The 21,798-nt window shown below is 42.8% G+C and overlaps 1 protein-coding gene across 9 annotated transcripts in view; it reads left to right on the top strand.

Annotated features, from left to right (window-relative positions):
• The window catches only part of LOC148033637 (Cyclophilin-like peptidyl-prolyl cis-trans isomerase family protein), a 104,940-nt gene that overhangs the window by 40,489 nt on the left and 42,653 nt on the right, over positions 1 to 21,798 (top strand). For all 9 annotated transcript variants that reach the window (XM_087681544.1, XM_087681543.1, XM_087681540.1 and 6 more), the window contains exons 3-10: positions 9,553 to 9,731; positions 9,819 to 9,920; positions 13,052 to 13,155; positions 13,251 to 13,392; positions 14,482 to 14,707; positions 14,796 to 14,835; positions 15,122 to 15,308; positions 15,406 to 15,552. In XM_087681544.1, the coding sequence (XP_087537670.1) occupies positions 9,553 to 9,731; positions 9,819 to 9,920; positions 13,052 to 13,155; positions 13,251 to 13,392; positions 14,482 to 14,707; positions 14,796 to 14,835; positions 15,122 to 15,308; positions 15,406 to 15,552 (1,127 nt within the window). The remainder of the gene's footprint in view (positions 1 to 9,552; positions 9,732 to 9,818; positions 9,921 to 13,051; positions 13,156 to 13,250; positions 13,393 to 14,481; positions 14,708 to 14,795; positions 14,836 to 15,121; positions 15,309 to 15,405; positions 15,553 to 21,798) is intronic.

The raw sequence follows: 21,798 nt of genomic DNA, 5'->3' as shown, positions 1-21,798 counted from the left end.
AGGCCCTTTACTTAGTCTCTGTAGAAGAAAGTGCCACAATAGGCTGCTTCTTGCTGCTCCAAGAGACAACACCAAATCCAAGGGTGAAAGCATAACCTGTAGTGGATTATCTCGAATCCACATCACTTACCCAGTGAGAATCACTCCATCCAGAAAGAGTAACCCCCTCTCCATACATGATCTCGTAGGATCGAGTCCCTTGTAAATACCGAAGGACACGCAAGGCTGCCCTCCAATGATCCTGTGTAGGAGTCTTTATGAAAGAAGACAACAAAGCCACCACAAAAGAAATATCTGGCCGAGTGTGAATAAGCCAGATGAGAGAGCCAACAAGGCACCTGTAAGGGGTAGCATTTGTAAGGGGAACTCCATTTGCCACAAGCTTGGACTTAGGGTCTATGGGGCATGAAATGGGCCGACACTTGGCCATACGAAACTTCGAAAGAAGCTCGGAGATGTACCTGTGCTGTGAGATAAAGATGCCTTGTGCCATTTGATAGATCTCCAGACCAAGAAAGAAGTGAAGGATCCCTAGATCTGTCATGTCAAACTCCTGTCAAAGAATAGACCATTGTGATCCACCTCCTGAGTGTCGCTCCCTGTAATGATAAGATCATCCACATACAAGATCAATAAAACACAAATGTCACCCGCACCTGAAAGTAGAGGTTTGGGTCATGATCAGAGCGCTGAAAACCACTTTGTAGAAAGAAGCAGTCAATCCTTTGGTACCAAGCACGAGGAGCCTGCTTCAGACCGTAAAGGGCCTTCCACAACCTATAGACATGATCCTCCTTCCCCTGCACAAGAAAACGTGGAGGCTGAGAAACATAGATCTCCTCCTCAAGGACGCCATTCAGAAAGGCTGACTTGACGTCCATTTGGTAGACAGGCCAACGATGGTGAGCTGCAAGAGCCAAAATAGCTTGAATGGTGGACATCCGAGCTGTAGGAGTAAAAGTCTCAAAGTAATCCAATCCTGCCCGCTGTGCAAAACCCTTGGCAACAAGCCTAGCTTTATGCTTGTCCAAGGAACCATCTGCAAGATACTTGGTCTTAAAGACCCATTTCACACCTATCATCTTCCGCTTCTTGGGATGCGGTACAAGCTCCCAAGTCTGATTTTGCTCGATGGAATTGAGCTTTGGCTGCATAGCTTGTCTCCAAACATCTTGTGCAAGAGCCTTCTCAACAATGGAAGGCTCGGAATCCTGAAGAATCTCTGATATAAGAGCATAGTTCACACAGAGTGAACTATCCCGCTGGGCTTGTAATCGGGCTGATTTGCATGGACTTGTAGAAGGAGCAGGAAAGTGAGAAACACTTGAATCTTGCATGAGCCGGCGATACCGCAAAGGAATCCTAAGAGACTCCACCGCTGTGAGGGAGACTGAGTAGCCTTCGGGACGTGCAAAGCACCTGTAGGGGAAAGGGACTCATCCTCACCAAGGGAAGGTAAATCCTCCTCATGTGAAGAAGGCTCCCCATCGGATGGCTGTGTATCCCTAGAAGACTCTTGAGAGGAAGCTGAAGGGGTGGTACTTGAAGAAGGAGTCACATCCGCCAAAGGGGGAGGGGAAGCTATAGTAGAGGGTACAGAAGGAGGAGGAAGAGGAGGGGGAGGAGCCGAGGAAGGAGGGGTGGTGAGAGGTAGCCTGGAAGGAAGAAGAGGGAGAGAAGGTGGGGGGGGGGGGGAGGGGGGAGGGTCAATCGATGTTGAAGTATCATCTGGAAGAGAACTATCAATCGGATCCTTAGAAGCCGCAGTCTCATCGAAGATCACATCCTTGCTCACCTCAATCTTCCGTGTCATTGGGTCGTAGAGCCGATAACCCTTCGTGGTCATGCTATAGCCTACGAAGATAAGTTGTCTCGACTTGGAGTCGAGCTTCGTCTTCCTCTTCTTCTTGTCCACGTGGACAAAAGCATCACATTTGAAGATGCAAAAGTAGGACATGGAAGGCTTCTTCCCAAAGAAAGCCTCAAAGGGAGTCATGCCCTGCAAAGCTGAAGTAGGAGAGCGGTTGCGAATATGCACCGCTGTAGCCATCGCCTCACCCCAAAGGGTATAAGGAAGACTCCTATCGGGCCATCTCCATCATGGTCCGATTCGCACGCGCCACAACACCATTCTCTGATGGTGTGTTCGGATGGGAATACTCCACCTGAATGCCGTGATCCTTGCAAAATTGAGAGAAAAAGTGAGAAGTGAACTCGCCACCGTGATTAGCTCGAACGCCATGAACTTTGGAAGTAGTGTGTCTCCACAAACACCTTCCACTCGCAGAAACGGGAGTACGCCTCGGTCTTGTACTCCAAGAAGTAAGGTCACACATAGCGACTGAAGTCGTCCACAATCAGCATCAGCCTCATCCAGTGGAAAGATTATCCTGAGAAGGATGCAACTTGGATAGATGAAAGCAGTCTCAACCATCAATATCCCCCAGTTTATCTCGAGATGAGGACATCTCGATTCCTCCAAGGGGGAGAGAATGTAATATTTCCGTTGTAAATATTTCCAACCCGTATGATACTCATGCAAGGGAATGCTGGCATTGAATATTTGGACAGTGAAATTGTACAATCTCCATTGGCATGAACAAGACCAAAGTCAAGGAAACCCGCTTATGCTCGTGTGAACCCCCTCTTGGAAAGAAATCAAGATGAAATTTTGGATTTATGGCATTTTTTTTTTATCCAGCCAACGATCGTGCTGGAGGAGAGAGAGGGGAGGTGCTATGACTTAGCATCTAGCTGGAGCCATGGGGGGGGCTACTGCCCATGCAGTCAGGGACGTGGAGGGAGGTAGGTACCTCTCCCTCTTGCTATAAAAGCCATGGCTATGGGAAGGGACAGAAGAGGGGGAAGCATCGATCACGAAACTCCTGATAATCCAGTCTCCGCTCAGAGGAATGATGAGAAAGGAGCTCATCCTTTGAGTCGTCAAAGCTTAAAAACTGGTAAGACATCTTCCAAATCTGCAAACACCAAACAAAGTTGCCAATGCCGAGAGATAACCACCAAAAGGGGTCACCAATCACCGATCAGAGTGCCGAACACAACAAACTAAGGTCACCCAGCACTTGAAGCTGTAAACGCAACTGTTGTTGATGCAAACACCTGAGCAGCAGTTGCCAGACATCAAAACGCAGGCTGATATGCAGTCGCCAGCAAGAAAATGGCCGCCAGTGGATGAGAAGTCCTCTAGAACAGCAAAACTCCAGTAGGAGTGTCACCCAGCTGATGATGAGGCCACCTTGCAGCAATTCAAATAGGAAGAGGTGGATGATGTCGTGGCAGCCACAGAAGGGGTCGCATGCAACAAATGCAAGGTTGGGGACCTTTAGGGAGGGCCACCTGGCTGATGGTGAAGGTATGGCAGCAGTAGAAGGGGATGGTGTCTCTCTATAGAAGCTCTCCTCCATGCTCTCAGTTAGGCTCTAATACCATGTGAGAGTGCACGACGGAAGAAGAAACACGAACAAAGAGAGAGAGAGAGAGAAAGCAGAAAATGAAGGAAGAAAATCTGCACTGACTGAAATGAATGCTGAATACAAAGGTGTGGATTGATCAGTCCTTGCACGCAGCCCAAAGCGTCAGTGAGGGCACCGGATCAGGCTGGAAACAGTGGCAGCACCAATGCCGGAGTGGGAAAGGAGGGAGAGTGTGCTGAAATCTGCAAGACAGTGTATGGGGCTGATTGGGGGGGGGGGAACTGCTATATATAGCCCCCCAGCCTCAAAACTGGCTGACCTGGCCTGAAAGTGGCTGATCTGCCCTAAAAGTGGCTGCTAGTCCATAAAGGGGCTAAAACAGGCGGATAGCCACCCGAGAAGGGAATGCACAACAAAATCAGCAACACATAAACTGACAGAGCTCCTCTATCTCCTGCTAGCAAGACTTTGATAGGAGCTCACAACTAGGAGATGATAGATTGACAATGAAATAGAGCAGACTAACAAACTCCCTCCGGTGTTTGATGGAGTGGTGAATGCTTTGAGGGCGTAGACATCATTGATTCCTATAAGTTTTACCCATATGACCTTGATGCTACTTGAGCATGAAGCGTCTTTGCGGTTACAGGGGCGGCTTTTGTTAGGTTCTAGTGAGGCTCTTGTAGCTTCAAAGAGGGGTTCAAAGAAGAAGTCGTCGAAGACCCACTGTTACCACAGTGGGAAGAAAGGTCATTTACGGAAGGACTGCAAAGAGTTAGCAGCTTCCAAGAAGAAGAAGGAGAAGAAGACGAAGCGAGATGTGGACTCCTCCGATGAGTCGTCATTTGCTTGGCTCTCAGACTTTGATCCTCCGCCCAGGAGAAGTCCAAGGCTCAGCTTCTTCGGATTGCAGGAAGGGATTGGTGGCCCCTTCTCAGCTGCTTTCTAGTGGTGGTGATGACGGCATCCCTCACAGGACTCCAGTGCCAGAGAGGGAGTGTGAGAGGGTGGTGACATGGGGTACCCGCGCCTCATCTATACATCTATACAAATGCACAGGATCCAGAGAGGGACTTCCGTGACGCATTGATTGAAGCTTGGTAGGTTCAAATCCTGGAACTAGGATTGACATCCAGGTTCATGATGGGCTGCTTATTTGACAGAGAGTAGGATTGGTTCCTAGTCTTGAGCTCACATGAGGGGACACTTTGGTGGTCTGGCCAAAGGCGGGGAATCCATGGTCACGTATATTACCCAAGCTGTGATGCAACAATTTGTTGCTCCCCTCGTGCCTCTTGGTTTGCCCAAAAATGCTAATATAGATAACTTTAGGCTGAGCTTGCTGTTGACTCACGTCATGCTTGTCAAGGTTAGGCATCTATGGATGCTCTGTGGTTAAAGACCATGCTCGCCAAGAAGCTCGTTTGATTTTTGCGTGTTTGGCTTCTGATATTATCACACAGATTTTTCATTGCAGGGGTCAAGGATTCTACTCTAAACCTTGGCCTCAATCATCTTGTGTGTTTGCAACTGCAGTGGTTGGTAAAGCCGCTTTTGATTCCACTTTGACATTTGATGCTCATGGTAGGCTGCTGCCATCTCAAGTTGCATTCTGTGCTCAGTAGTATTAGTTCCCTCCTCGTGTATCAATTGTTGGTTTGCAGAGGGTGGATGTGATTTGTAGGGAAATGGAGAGATTTGAGGCCGCCAAATCTGTGGATGCAAAAGGGAAAGCAATGGTCCACTAGTTTTTCCTCAAAAACTTAATGGAATGTCAAAGGGCTTTTGTCGGGTAGTAAGTAGTATAGGTTGTGGAGGACTGTTTTTGCTAGTAATTGGGATGTTTTTTTGTGCAGTGGAATATAAGTATCACTCTTCCATCTATGTTTATAAGGATTTTACGGTGTTTTGTAGTGGTCGGGTCCCTCATAAATCTAGAGTTATGTTGGCTGTTCTATCTTCATTGCAGCCTTCATTGGTTTATCAGGATGTTCGGGGTAGATTTCTAGTGGTGGAGATTATGTATGAGGGGGAGGTTCTGTGGTAGGTGGATGTGTATTTCCCTAATATTGCCCAAGATTGTCATCAACTTTGGAAGATTTGCAGTCCCTTTCCCTTGGCTTGCCAGGGGTTGTTATGGGTGACTTTAATGTCTATGTGTCTATGGATCAGGTGGCTTTGCCTCACTTTGTTATGGATGGTCTTGAGTATCAAGCATGAGATGCTATGGCAGCTCTGGCTCTGAAGTAGGATATGTGGTCGTGGATGCATCCTTATGAGTTTGGATTTACATATTGATCTCTCCAACATTTGGGCACTTGGGCCAGGTTGGATAGGATGTATATTTGCCAAAGTGATTCCTTTCTACCAGCAATGATCGACATGTGGGTGGAGAGGCATCATGTTCTTTTTGATCATTAACCCTTGGTTTTGGAAATGACTCATCGACTGGTGCATGCCTTCAAGGCTCTGCTCGCTCGCTTGCTTTTACACTTTAATCGGTCCTTCTTGTTGAATGGTTAGTTTTTTGGGCACATGTGGCAGTTGATTGCTGCGTTTTGCACTCAGGTTGTGTCAAAGTGTATTGGTGATGGCCAGTTTTTAATGTACGTTTGTTGTCTCGACAATATGGTATCCAACATGGATCTGTTGTTTGTGTTGAATTGCAATATTTGTTCTCTTTATTGGAGCGTTTGGCCAATATACAACAAGCTGGGGATACCTCTGATGACTTGATCACATGCTTTGAATGGCTGAAATGTAGAGTCCAAGCTCTCTAAGAGGGGGAACTTGCTAAATTTAAATTGCTGGCTTGTTTAGATGCTTTGCATAATAATAATTGTTAGAGTCATCATTTCTTTGCTTGTTAGCGTTAGAAATTCCCAAGAAAATATTGTGTGATTGATGAATGAGCAGGGTGATATGGTTGTTGAGCCTACATCTATTATCTGGATGTGCGTTGAACACTATAGATCTTTGTTGGGTCCATAGGAAGTTCTTTCTGACGTCGTTTGTTCTGCTTGTTGATACATTTGTGACCTAGTTCAAAATCAGGCTAAGTGTGAATGGGCTTGATGGAAGTGGATGTACCGAGGAAGAAGTGCTATCTCATTTGCCACACAGAAAAAGCGTGGGTTGGGATGGCCTTTCTAATGAGCTATTTTTGGTCAAAGTGGTGTAGCTTAAGGACCCACCGACTCATCTTTGCCAGCATGTGTGGAGATCTGGATCGATGCCTTCGGATTGAAAGATTGCAATTATTCGTTTGCAGTGCAAGCTTCCTTCCCCATATTCTTTGAAATAGTGGAGACTAATTTTTGTAATGGTCTCCCTATATAAAATCTTTTCCAAAGCTATCGTCAACAGATTGCAAAAAGTATTTCCATAGTTGATTCATCCATGTCAGTATGGTTTCATTAAGGGACAAAACATTATGCATATTTTGAATGTTCAGCTGGCGATTGATTATGCCAAGGCCTTTGGCCACAACAGGTGGTTATGATCCAATTGGATATTGAAAAGGCGTTTGATCATGTCAGTTGGTCTTTCATGAGGCAATTGATGGTTACCATGGGGTTTGGTCCTCATATGAGTTCCCTTATTGACACTACTATTTGGGATGCAATGGCACATGTTGGGCTTAAGGGGGGAGTCATAGACCAGATTACATTATCTCCTTCCCTTCCTCAAGGATGGCCTCTCAGTCCTTTATTGTTTGCATCAGTGACTCACCCGATGCTCTCTTTGTTGGATAGAATGGTTGTTGATGGGGAGATTGTTGGTTGGTCTCTTCCTAGTGATCCTCAATTGTTGGGTCAATTGCCGGCAAATGACTCTTTTATTTTTCTCAAGGCCGACCGGGCTAATGTGAATCGGGCAATGACTATTTGGCATCTATTTGGTTTAGCCTTGGGTCTTCACAAAAATGCTCAGAAATCTACATTGATTTCTTGCACGGAGGTAGATTTGCAAGCATTGGGCTGGCAAGAAATAGTGGTTTCTAAAGGTGATATTACCTGGCACTTAGGATATCCCATTGGTGTGGATGTGCCTCCTAGAACATTGCTTGATTGGATGTCCTCTAGAGTTCATGATAGGTTTATGTATTGGAAATCTCAAGGCAGGCCTCTTCGGCCTCTTCATGTGCGGCTCAAAGTGGCTCAATCTATCATGATCAATATGGTCTTTTATTTTTAACCATTACTTCCTTGGACCAAGAAGTCTCTCTTGGAATTGGCACAACCCATCCGCTTTATGTTATAGAAAAAGAAAGGCAATCATTTAGGATAGGTGTGAATATCTTGGCAGCATGTCAATACTCCTAAACGGTTGTGGGGGAGCTGCGTTATTGGATGCTAATCTTCATACGGTGGCTTTGAGAATGGCACTTTTGCAGGCCCTATGCATGCAAAGTCATCAATGGACTGAAGTTGCTAAATTTTTTATTGAGGAGATTGTTATCTCCCATGGTCTCACTGTTACCCGAGCATCTTGGTGGCATGTGCTGAATTCTATATGAGTTGTTAAAACTTCACAGTCATTTCTCCTTACCATTTGATTGCCTCTTGGCAGGAGCTTCTTTGCCTTACAGTTTGGCACCCTCTAGATCTCCGAAAGGACACTAATTTGTTACAGGAAGAATTGCTGGCCTCTTCTAGGTTGCTTGATTGGCCAGATAAAATATTTTCAGCAAGGTAAATTTAACCAGATGGCTCGATTGGGGCTGTAGACGGTTAGTGATGCTGTCATTCCAGGCTGGTCCCATTTTTATTCTTTCCGTCACATAAGCCAATACTTTTGGGTGCCTAGAGAATATAGCCACATTTGGTTGACCTTGTAGGAGCAACTTCAGCATTATAATCCTTTGCTTGCTTTTTAGCTTGCTTCCCCTTGGTAGGATTGGATGTTTGTGAAACTTGTTGATTTTTTGAAAAGGTAGGTTAAATCAGATCTTCCATAAGATCGTAGAGGATAAGAGGTGGGCCACTAAAGAAAGCCAATAAAGTTTAGCGTGCTCCGGATAGCAGAGTGAAGTGGTAGGATAGGTTTCTTTTTGTGGAGGTCCAAGATTCTTTATCAAGGGAAAGTTTTTATATCGAGATTGCTTAGCAGATGTCTTCCCACTGGGGATGTGCTATGTGCCTGCAAGATCTCACATGGTGCATGTATCTTTTGTACTACATGTGATAAGACACCGATTCATCTCTTCATCGCTTGCCCTCTAGCGAAACAGATTTGGAGCTTTGTTTCCCATGTATGGACTTGAGTGACTGAACAATAGATGTCCCTTCGTTCTTGGGTTTTGGGCAAGATGCCTTCTTCATCCACTTTGCAATCCGATCATCCTTGCCTCTTCCATTTTCTTAAATGGACAGCTCTTTGGCATATTTGGCTCACCCGTAATGGCTTCATTTTTGATTCAGCCTTAGGTATTTGTGGGCATGTGGCCTGTGTTCGAGGATTATTGTTATGGCAGATCTCTTCCATGGTTTCAGGGGACTTGGTCCTCTGTGATGTGACTACTCCTTGGCTGGATATTGTTCTCTCTACTCCTATTGTGCCGCTGGCATGATGTTTGTGTGCTAGGCTTTGATAGCCTTTTGGCTTGATTTGTGCTTTGTTAGGGTTTTAATGGTTGGTGAGAAGGCCTGATGTATATATTTTTACTCATTTAATCTAGAGAGAGAGAGAGAGAGAGAGAGAGAGAGAGAGAGAGAGTCCAAAATGGCCTATTGGACTTGATCATATAGTACAATTGATGTCTCATCAGAAAGTGCAGTTGATTTATGGCTAGAAAGTAAACCATAAAGTTCTGTGACGTATGAAAACAAAAGCTAGATAAGAAATCTGTTTTTTTAGGAATACAACCGTTTATACACAGTCAGAAAAAAATTTAAAAGAAACCAAGAGGTATGAGAAAAGCATGCTCATGTAAACAATTTAAGTGGTTTCTAATTTTAGTTGATGGGAAACTTTTTGTTATGAAGTGGCTTGATGCCAACAAAGTGATGATTTGGGTGCTTGAATTGGGAATGTAAAAGTTGCTGACTCTAGATTTTGCCATTATACTTTTAGAAGGCTTTTGATTTTACCTGATGAAATTTTGTAATGCATATAGGTGGCAAAAGTATCTATGGTGCACCATTTGCAGATGAATTTCACTCAAGGCTCCGATTTAATCATCGTGGTTTAGTTGCATGTGCTAATCCTGGTACTCCAAACTCAAATAATAGCCAGTTCTTTATCACCTTGGACTGTTGTGAGTGGCTAGATCGTAAAAACACAATATTTGGGAAGGTATGAAGGAAGAGACCAATTTTGCATGAGTTTGAATTGCTCCAATGTATAACTTTTTTGATGGACTTTGGCTACTTTTACTTTCAGGTAACTGGAGACACAGTTTACAATCTTTTGACCTTAGGTGATGCAGAAACAGATAGGGAAGATAGGCCTCTTGAGCCAACTCCAAAGATTCTTTCTGTAGAGGTTTTTTCTTTGCCTTTCTTTTCATTAAGCTGATTAAAACATGTTTGTGTAGCTGTTTGGTATGGTTGTTAAGGTAGGATGACAAAAGTCTTGTTTGACTGTTATCCTTGCTGTATTATCCATTATTGCTCTTTGTATGTGCATGTAGGGGTTGATTGCTTTGACTTACACATATTTAAGACAAGCCTCAAATTTGAGTTTTTGGAATTGTCTTGCAATGAGGTCCCTAAATATTGGTGTCACTTTTTTTTGGGTTTTGTTTTGTTTGTTTGTTTGTTTTTTTTTGGGGGGTGTGGGGGGGTTGTGTGTAAATTGCAGGTGTTCCCTAATTTTAGGAGTATTCGATTGGCCCAAAAATACCCCTGATAAACATTATAGATTCCATACCTTTTAGAGTTGCATATGTATTAATCAACATTTTCTACGGTAAGGCTTGCGACATTTGGGACTGATTAATTGTGTAGGAAGATTCTAGAAAGAAGAATAAGTATCCCAACACTTCTTACGTGGGATTTAGAACTTTCCTCAACTTGTGTCCAACACTTGTATTTTTGTGGCGTGATGTTCCTGAACAACCTTACCTTTGTTCTCATAAAGTTTGCTAAATTAAAGAATAATCAGATCTACAACAGGCTTTCATGCTGGCCTTGCCCTTTTTCCTATAATTAGAATTTCCCTCATTCATTTTCGCCCAGCATGAGCTCAAAAAAGCCTCTACACCTTTGACACAACCATTATCCCTTAGGCTTCTGATTCTGCTTCATCAGATTCACATTAATTTGTCTTTTTGGTTTGTACAAGAACAGAGGTGTATTGAATCATAGTTTTTCTTCAAGAAGCCATTTCTCTCTTTTCCCTCATCATGTTGATAAGGAGACAACTCCTCTTTTCAACTATTCTGGCACAAATGATGGCTGATTTGTATCTCTTGAGCCCTCCATCAGGTAAAGAGTGTAGGTCACTGTACAGCAACTCAAGAAGCTTCTACACCTTGTGTACTGCCATCACTCTTGTAGCCCTCATTCCACTTGATTAAAAATACTTTTCTCTGGGCTCCTAACTGCTAATTTGTACAACAGCAGACCTGAAAATTGTGCTATAGCTTAGCTTTTGGGCCTTGTATTTCTGTGTTCCTGGTTGATTTAAGTAGGAAACAATAATATAAGTGCGTCCTCCATGTTTTAATATGGTACATTATACTTTATCTCAGGGATGCTCCATTCTTGTATGAACTCTTTTATAGCACAAATGCTTGTTTCGTATTTGTTCATAATACATTAGTTCAATCTTTTGCATGATTTATGGGAGTGAGGTTTGTCAAATTGATCATAACTGAGCTCAACCCTGAACACTTGGATTATGATAGATTTAAATACAGTTTTATGGCCCTTTGTTGAGTTCTTCTTCTATTCTGAATTCCTGTTATTTGTGAATTTTATTGTACTTTTGTAGATAATTTTCATTTCATCATTTTGCAAGTAGAGTTCATTTACGGGGAGTCTAGAGGATATTAAAGTGCTTTTCTAGTCAAGTAAGAATCTCCTTGTCATAGGAGCCACCCTTTCCACCTGGTGATCATTTTCTTTCAATCCTCAAGCTCATCCTTCAGAATAGTGTGAGGTCGAAATAACATGCTTACTCCGATACTAAAAGGATTCTAGACTGTGGATTGTATAACCTGAAGATCATGAGAAGTTACAATCATTGGGTTTCATGTGGATCATGAGAAGGTTATGAGAATATGGCAATTCACAATCCTACATAAAACACGATCATGGACAATATTGTGAAATCAAATGAGAAAAATGTTCACAAGCGGACTCTTTTGTCTCATAGAAGGTGACTTATCTTGTAGATTTGAAAGCACTGGAGCTCTTAGTGCCGTCCTTTTTAGTAGGAAACTTGGATTTCATCTTAAGGGTTAGAAATTGAGGTGTCATTTGCTTGAAGAGTTGGGCTCAACTGAGGTTGAGTTTTGGTTGCTCGAGGCTTTCTTGAAGGAGGACCTTATCATCAGATGATGCTTTTTCTTATTTTCATTATAAAAAATGAACAGATTGAGCAACTTTGCCATCATAATAGATAGGCTTTAAATGGGTAGTGGACTCAAGTGGTTAACTTTGCCACTTTAGCTTTTGACTCTCATAAGCCATTGGATGGCCATGCTGCTGCGCCATCGTTCCTATACCAAAACCTATGAATCAATGAAATCCAATGACCTCATCACAAGGTGGGAAGAATAGATGTCCTTCAATTCGTTAAAAGTTGTGCTCCATCTCCTCCATCCATACCCATTGAAAATCTTGCCTTTTGTAAGAGGCAACGTGCTCCACAACTGTCTTGAATGCCATCAATCCCAAGGACAAGCGTGCACTCCTATGTTAATCTTTCATACAAGGCCACTCCATGATTGCCTTGACCTTCTTAGGATCCATGCCTAGAACCCTCGCCTTTTCTCAGATGGCGGTCTTATGCTTCTCTCGAGACTTGTTGTAAGCCATGAGCTTTGAAAACCATGCTGATGCACCACAACTCAAACTCCACAAAGTGTTGTTGGCATGTTAGAAAGATTGATGGGGGCAGTTTTTGCTTGTAGTAAGACTGCCTGGATTTCTGCAAGCAATGCCCCATCTAGCATTGTTTATGGGAGGCCTTGACCTTTTCCCATTATGAGAACCAAAGACATAACTTTTACTGCAGACGAGTTTGTTCAGCAGTCAGATATTCTATTTGGATAGGATAAAATCTGTCGTTGAAAGGTCAAACAGAAGGCTGTGGATAGACATTAGAAGGGTGCACAGTATAGAGGTGTGATGCTTTTGCTTCAGTTTGATACAGCCAATTAAAGATGCAAAAAGGAGAGGAAAGCCGTTACACTGAGTTTTCCAACTGTCATGATGGACCATTTTGAAATCTATGGGTTAAAAATGAGGTTGCTTACACATTGGTGTTGCCTGAGCATTGGAGGATTCACAGTGCTTTTCACGTGGGTCTTTTGTTAATATGTAAATTCTTCAATAGTTATCTGTCAGGGGAGCACAGGTAAAAGATGTTAGTTACCTTTGGAATTTTTCTGTGGCTATGCTATATACAGTTCATAAACATCATATCATTTAGCTTATTCTTTGCAGGTTCTCTGGAGCCCCTTTGATGACATTCTTCCGATTGAACCACGCCAAGTTACTGATGTCACTGCAGATGACAGTGAGACTAAGGTCAAAGCAAAGAAAGTGAAGTGAGTACAAAGCTGGTATAGAAACTGCAATTTGTTTGACAATTTCTGCTGCAGGTCTGTATGATTATGACACCTGCTAATTGCTATTATTTCAGGCAATTGAACTTATTGTCATTTGGTGAGGAAGCTGAGCAAGAGGAGAAGGAGCTGATGGCTTTCAATGTTAAGATAAAAAGTAGCCATGATGTGCTGGATGATCCACGGTTATTGAAAGGAGAAGTTGATACTACTGAAGTTGTAGGTTATTTCTCTTGATTTGTTCAACTTTTCTCACTAAAGAACAAAAATACATAGGAGGAATAATCTTTCTCACTGAATATTCTGGTTCAAAAATTGAGAGTGGCATCTTCCTAAACACATTTAATTGTTACATAATGTGAGGTCCATGCATATACACGCCCCCATTTTGATCATTGAAAGGAGTTGATGACTTTTTTTGGTTGCGGGTAGCTCTTAAATTTTAGAACAACAATCATTTTGCAAGTATATAGTGGGCACCACATGATTGGATAAAGACACCAAGGGCATGCAAGGACAAGGGAGGAAAGCAACAGGGATTCCGTCTTAGTTGCTTCAAGTTCTTCACAAAACCCTGAAAAGCTAACAGATGATAGTGAATAGAAAAGGGAAAGGTATGATGGACTTTGGGTTTCCACAAAAAAGGTGTAATAGCTTCTCTTGAGTCCTTTTGACAAATTGGCTGGAAAAAAGAAAGATCAACCTAGGGAGGTGAGTTGAGACAGGATGAATCGACTTTAATTTAAATCATGAGATGGCAGATGGTCAGGAAGTGGATGTGGGAGACCTCTATTATTCAGCCAGCATTTTATCCATCTCTATTTATCAGTGTTCTGCATCACCAAGAGCAAGAGCTGAGTAGTATACATGTCCTATGGCAATTGAATAATGTGACTATTGCTGATATCAATCAGAAACTGTGCAACCTTCTTGCTCTTAGAGAAATAAGGGCTATATGGATCTTCCTCCTCCATCAGAGATGTTTGCACATGTGCTACTTTATAAAGTGCTATTGGCGTTCCTCTAGGTAGGCGCTCATAGACTATAGTGATTACTCTGGACTCTTATACCTGCTGTTGTGCTGATTATCTTTAGTATTATTTGTAGCCTATACAAAGGTAGCTTATTTGCTTCCTCACACTCATTGTCACTCTTGGTTGGTGCTTCACTCTTGCCTGGTTGAGAGTGTACTTGGTGGCTTGCTTTGGGATTTATTCAGTCTGTGCAGCCTGTGCATGACTAGCTCTATGCGTTCTCTATGTTTATTAGCATATCTTTGATCATTTGATACTCTGATGGACTTTTTAGGATCCTTTGGAGGAATCAAGGCGTAGGGGTTTGCAGTTATCAGTGCGGGATGCATTGAATTCAAGAAAGAAGGGTGTTGAAAGCTCACATGGAGATGATAGACTCAGAGACTCTGATAGTGATGAAGCAGCTGATATGGATTTTGATGCGCGTATGCGGCAGCAAGTCCTTGACAAAAGGAAAAAGTTTACTGCTGGGCAGGCTACACCCAATTATCCAAAAGCAGGTTTTGTAACACATGTACATACAAAGTCTTTATGTTGATGTTTGCTACAAGAGGTTGTTCTAAGTGTAATCTATGTTACTGCTCTCAGGGAAAACCGTGGATTCTGATGATGATCAAGCTCCTCTCAAGTAAGGCAGCATGCATAACTGATCCCTTATGAGGGTTGTTGAGATTGAGTTTTAATTGTCTGAACTTGTAAGCTGGCGCCATTGTATGCACACAAAGAGCTTATTGGTCACTGGATGATTTGTTACTTCTCTGTTCTTCTGTGTTTTCACAATCTTCTAAATATCTTTGACATGATTTTTGCACCTTCTTCTGTCTTGGTTTTTGTCCCCATGTCCAGTGAGTAACGTATAAATTTAATATGGTTGGCTGCATGTATATGTGCCAACTCCATGTTTTGCATTTCAGAGATGATGAGAGAAGTGCTGCTATCAAACATGAGAAGCTATCTCTAAAAAAGAAGGGACTTGGATCAGAGGCAAGGTCCGATCTATTTCTAAAATCTGACGTAGATGCACAATTACTTGGCCCGGAAGAGCAACAACGGCATATGAAAAAGCAGCAGAAGCGTGCTCGCCAGGGACGGGAAGAAGCTGTATGTTTATTGATAGTTTCAAACTTGGAATGCAATGAGTATCTTTAAATCAGCTTTGGAACTCATACTACCATTGGTCTTTATCTTTCTATGACAGACACTTGAAAAACTCAATAAATTTAAGAATGTCCTTCTGAAAGCTAAACAAGTACAGTCAGATATATCAAAAGGCACTAACATGGAAGCAGAGGATGATGCTGGGTGGCTAGCACATCGTTTAGAGTTTGCTCGTGATCAGAAGAAGGTATTCAAATTAAAGAGCCTTGGTATAAATTTGTGCATTTTATACTGCAGCACCTCTGGTTTATTCTAATACAGGAGTTCTGAGAGTTTTGTTGTGAGCAGGAGAAGTTATGTAAAGTTAAACTGCATTGGTATACATCTTATGCACGTTCTGCAGCACACTGACTTATTTAATATGGAAAAACTAGCAGGACAACTTAGGAGCACTGAAAGACAAGCGCAGTCTGAGTGTCTGAGAACTAGTGTGTGCTAGCTAGATGCCTCAAATTATAGATACTATATCATAATCAATCCAAAATGTAAAAGTGTGAAAGGTAAAGCTTGAGTGAAAGCACACAAGCAGAAGCAAGAGCTATGGTGGACGGAGCAAGAGAGCAAGAGAGAGAGACACCGTATGTGAGAACTCCAACATTCACAATGTGTGACCAGCCTTCCCTTATTCAATAGTCACTAAAAGAATAAAGAATAATGGGCACCCGCAACTTGCAGTGTACAGGTGTGCAAGTACAGTGTACAGTGAGTAAATGTGGGCGGTTAGGCAGCATAGGCGCCTTTACCCTCGGATTTCGGGCTCGTAAATTGACTCTAACCCCAGTTACACCTCACATGTGCAACATTTACTTAACCATGTGATTAAAAATTAATCCACGGGTTAAGTGAGGTTTCAAAAATACATGTCCTCATGACAGTAACGGTTCTTGTGAAGATATGCTAGGGTTTGCACTGAGGAAACACAATATATACGACCACGGCGGAAATACAAAGACTTAGACAGTGACAAGTAAAACTCAAACCCTAAATGCAAAACACAAAACTCAAACACAGAGAGGAACCTTTGAAGTGAATGAATGTTGTAATTGAATGTAAGAGTGTACAGAATGCCCAAGGATAGAGCAATGGAGTGTTGGAGAGTGACGTCCATAGGAGACGGATCCCAAGTGTTGTGACTGAAGTGAATGAATGTTGTAATTGAATGTAAGAGTGTACAGAATGGCCAAGGACAGAGCAATGGAGTGTTGGAGAGTGATGTCCATAGGAGACGGATCCCAAGTGCTGTGACTACAAGTTGGAATGACGGAAGGCGAGGAAACACCAAATGCTGATCATTGGAGTGAGGAGAGATTGAGGCGATTGCAACAAAAGGTGACTGATGAGGTGGGTGGCATCAGAAAGTTGCAAATGTGGTAGTAGGAGACCAAATTCCACATGAGTAAGGGCACCAGATAGTGGGTGACACCAGTGGATAAAGACAGGCACTGGAGGAGTTGTGCAAGATGTAGTAGTCGTTGCAAAGGTTGAACCATCACAAGGATGAAGACTGTTGGCAGAAGTCTATACAAGAGAAGTGAGAATGTACACAAAAGGGATGAGACTGAATGGTGGGCAGTCGGTCTATTTATAGATGTCGAGGGTGCTCGAAAAATTAAGGTTTTGGGGGACCACTGAAACTCTCTCGAACCGTGCATTAATTTTGCGTTTTTCATTAATTAAGCGTGTTGGAGTTGTTTAAATATGCTAATCAGCTGTAAAGCATGTTTTAGCTTAACATCCCCTCTTAGGTCCAAAATTGAGCTGAAAGTGAAGGCCAACAATGTTTATCCCAAGACATCCCACCCCAAAGTAGCCAGGGCATTGGACAAAGGGTGCACATTGGTTGCCGAGTGGCCTACTAAAACTACAGAGGCGATGGCTATCTTATCAAGGGAGTCCAAGTACTCAATTCAGAGACGACATGGCATTGGAAAAAGGGTGCTCATTGACTGCGAGTGGCTCACTAAGCCCTACAAAGGGGGATGGAACCACATTGATTTTCTTTTTTTTGGTTTTATTTCATTAAAAAAAAAAGGTAATTTTATGGGTGGCAGTCGATTAAGTAATAGTGACCTAGAAGACGAGAGTAGGGATGGTACTCTCAACACATTACAAATCGGTACAAGCTGATCGATCCACTTGAGGATGTCGTTGGCGAGGAAAAGGTAATGAAGTATCATGGAAAGAAGGATGGTGGTGTAATGCGCCGGTGGAAATAGCTTTGGATCTGTCTAGTGATGCTCTGCCCAATGGGATACATAGTATGCTACGTACTAAAGAATGCTTATGCGGTAGGTGCTACTTGGATAGTGTGCCTCGTGGAGAAATTGTTGACTTGCCCAAGCGTCCTAGTACAAAGATGATGAAATCATGTGGTGCATAGGGGAAGGTATAACAAGGAGGGAAGATCAATATTGAAGACAAGTGTTGGAACCTATAGAATACCAAGAAGGGTAGGAACCCCCTCTCAACCTAGATGTTGATGTTGAAGAAGGAATAGAAGCTTGACGATGTTAGTCTTCGTGTGGTGCCGAGAACCTTGTGGATGAAGACGATAAAGTGGCCCTATGGGAAGAGCAAGGGTAGAAGATATTGCCATGATAGCATCAAGAAAGATGTTGCATGATTTGCCACCGGTGGGGAGGCCTTCTTGCTGGTAGAAGAGTAAAATTCTAAGTAGATGGAACCATGAAAAAAACAACGTGCAGCTCCCATCTCCAGCTTAGGAAGGACTGGTGCAAATTTTCATGTTAGCCCTACACTGAATTTTGAAACCTTGCAAAAGAGATTATAATCTGCAAGTACAGGGATGAGTAGTGAGATGCTCCAAAAAGAAAAAATGAAAATAAAGAAAAGCAAAGCTAAGTGCAATGCAATGAGTAAGTATGTAGCGGAAGTCTAAAATGGGAAAGGCTAGGTGTATGGCCATCATTGCATACGACGAGATGGGGAAGTGGTTTTAGAAGGTGTGGTGGATGCCCTAGGAATGGATGCATAAAGTGCAATAGGGGAGCCACTAGCAGACCAATAAGCTAATTCTTTAGGAGTAGTGAAATATATAGACTGCTAAGGTTATTTGCGTGCCACATATCTAGTAGCGACGAGGGTAGATGGAGCAAATGGTACAGTAGCGGGAGGCATAGCCCCACTAGATTGGCCAGTCGGAGTGAAGGCAATCGCAGCAGTCTACTGTGGTTTTCTAGCTGGAAGACCTTGGATCTTGGTATGACACTCCTTGTCCACATGGCCGGCCGACCTTTGGTGATGTGTGCAAAATCTATTTTTCTTAGGAATTTTCTACAAAAGGGATCGTGTTTCTTTGGTTCCATCGAAGGAAGGAGTGTCACCTTGTTTTGGCTTGGCTTTGCATCTTGTGAGTTCTTGCCATTAGTGTTTTTCCCTCCCGAAGAAGAGGCAACCAACCCTCGACCCTTAAAATGGATGTGTGTGGAGGACTTCTTGTGGACTTGATTGTGCAACCTTGTGTAATGCAAGAATTGACACTCAAACTCGTAGAAGGTTGGCAATCTAGGTAGTGAGATAATGCGTTGGATAAAATGAAAGTATTTGTCGTGCAACTTGTTCAAGAAGAACATGACTTGATTGGACTTTGGGGAGCTAATAGTGGAAAACTTGGCAAGTAATCGTTGATATTCGATCAACTTGACTTTCAGAACATCACCTTAATGAAAAATTCTTGAACCTCAAAATTGAGATTAATATGTCGAGTGTGATCTCAGGCCGCATAGTAATCAATGAGATGACTTCAATGCTCAGATGCATGGAGAAAATGCTGTAACTAAGAGTGGAACTGAGAAAGCAACCCCTACATTAACTCAACATTGGTGGTGGCATTGCTGGCTCTCCATTGATGGATGTGATCAAGGTGAGCTTATTGAGGGTTCGATAAGGTATTATTAATGATGAGGTCCCAAAGTCCCTGAGATTTAATAAGCATTTGTTGTATGAAGTTCGATCAAGTGGTAAAATTTGACCCGTTAAAAGGAGTCTTATTCGTGAAGGCATTCTTGGTTGTTGCAATAGGAGTAGTAGTGCTAGGAGATAGAGAAGGTGTGTAATGGGGGTAGGGTGTATGGGAGGATAGGGTGGGGGAGTGGCATAAACTTGGAAAGGAGCTCCAGAGTGCCCACCATGCATACAAGAAGTGTGCATAGTAGTTTCAAAGGTGGGCATGGGCGGACTGGGTATGGGTATGGTAACCACATGAGGAGCCTAGGGTAGAGGGATAGGGACGCGTGGAGCAGAGGATGAAGATCCTTGTGTAGGAGTGACCGAAGGGATGTGGGATGATAGTCCATAAGTAGAGGATGGATATCCATGTGTATGAAAGGTCATGTGGGGGGGTTGTGAGTATTCGGGGGTAGTGAGGGGAATGTGTTGAGCTAAAAATGCATTAGCTTGACTTAAGCAGCCCCAAAACATGCTTAATTAATGAAGAAAACCTCTTATTTTAAAAAAGAATGCAATCCTAGAGAGTTACTGTGTCCCACATGCAAAACCCTAATTTGGGTGTTCCAAACTTCTATAAATAGACATGCAGCTTACCACTCTCCCTTAATCTCGTTTTTGCAGGTTTCGGGAGCTGTATCTCTGTTGCCCACACCCCATTTACGAAGGACATCGTGGCCAGAGCTTCCCCCAGCTATCTGCTACCATTTGTTGCTCGATTCCAGCCTTCCCTCTTGTTTGCAGCTATCACCTACAGTTTGCTATCGCATTTGATGTTGGCGTCAGTATCTTGTGCTATCGCCATCAGCTTGGAACTATCGCCTTGATTTTCTCTCTCCTTTGAATGCTGCGTTTTCAGTTTCTGGTTGTTGACATGGCATTCTCTCACCTCTCTCTACTGCGTTTGCATCTAATAGTTGTCGTTTAGATTTTCTCTCCTTAGGTACTTGCATTCTTAGTCTTTCTCTCTCTTGCACAATTGTTTGCATCAGATCTAGCCTTCCTTGGCTGTGTTTGTTGGTGCTTGACACTCGGAGGCTACCTCTACTACGATTCGGGACCCGTTTGGAGTATGATATACTCTATAGCTCGTAATCTCTGTCTTAATCCCAGAGATATGAGAGTTCGAGGTTCAGTATTCACCGCATAGTGTGTTTGCTGCATGAGCATTGTATATTCATTATTCATTCACTTTATTATTCATTATGTTCACTGTCTCTGAGTTACCTTAATCCTAACCCTAACTGTGTTTTGAGTTTATAAATTTGTGCTTTGTCGTATGATTGGTTTTGTGCTTTTTTGCGTTTAGAGCATTTCTTCATAGGATGTCCATTACGACCGTCCTAGAGGATAAGGATGGGGTAAAGTGGGAGTATGTGGAAGGTAGAGTGTTGAAGGGTGGTATGCCCTCTAGTGAATGGATGAAGAAAGGGAAAATGCTAGGAGCGGAGATGGAAGATCCAAACCATAGTGTGCTTTGAGTAGAAGTGGAGTGTAATTCAAGGTTTTGGAATGAAGATGTGAGTAGATCAGAATGTGGAGAAGATAGTGGTGGGATGGGAGGGAGTTGAGAAGTGTAGTTTACTTGCTTACATGAAATAGACGGTAGAGATATACTTGATGAAGTGTATTTCATTCGAGAGCCTTCTCTATTAAAGTTAACATATTGAAGACCATCCGGATCTTGCACACCAGAAGGAGAAACAATAGAGGGTTTTGGCTCATATGTTTCCAAGGGGTTATATGAACTTGACATAGGGCCTAGCTATGATGAAGAAGATGGATTGCCAGATACGATTAATGTCATGGTTCCTCCAAGATCAGAGAGATGACTAGTCTCACCATTTGATCTAGACAGAGTAGTAGCATTTGTTGGAGGGGTGTTAGCCTGATTGTATGTAATGCATAAGCACTCCTCAAAATCCTCATCTGTAAGGTGATTGAAAATAGGAGAAGAAGGTGGTAAAGGTGAAAGGTGTGTTCTTAGAGCCTCCAATGATGGAGAAGCCGGATAGGGCGTCATAGAATCCCTAGAAGAAGGTGCTTGAGATGTTATGAGTTAGAATTGAGTTGTGTGTGAGTCTTGCACAAAAACTAGCCTTCACAATCACTGTAGGATACTCTTTAGAAGAGCACTAACTTTGATACCATGTGAGGATATGCTAGGGTTTGCATCGAGGAACACAATATATACGACTGCGATGGAAACACAAAGATTCAAACAGTGACAAGTGAAACTCAAATCTTACGCAAAACTCAAACATAGCGATAAACACTGAGAGAAGAAATGCTGAAGTGAATAAATGCTGTAAATGAATGTAGAGTGTACAAAATGTGCAAGGGCAGAGCAATGAACTGTTGGAGTGACATGCACTGGAGAGGGATCCCAAGTGCTACGACCACCAGTCAGAGTGATGGAGGGCAAGGAAACATCAAACGTTGATGACCAGAGTGAGGGGAGATTGAG

The sequence above is a fragment of the Lygodium microphyllum genome, chromosome 7, assembly GCF_053477565.2.
Source record: "Lygodium microphyllum isolate KBCC chromosome 7, Lygodium_microphyllum_v1.1.10, whole genome shotgun sequence".
Lineage (NCBI taxonomy): Eukaryota > Viridiplantae > Streptophyta > Polypodiopsida > Schizaeales > Lygodiaceae > Lygodium > Lygodium microphyllum.
Note: the sequence above shows the minus strand (reverse complement) of the source record. Positions and strands in the feature narration are given on the sequence as shown.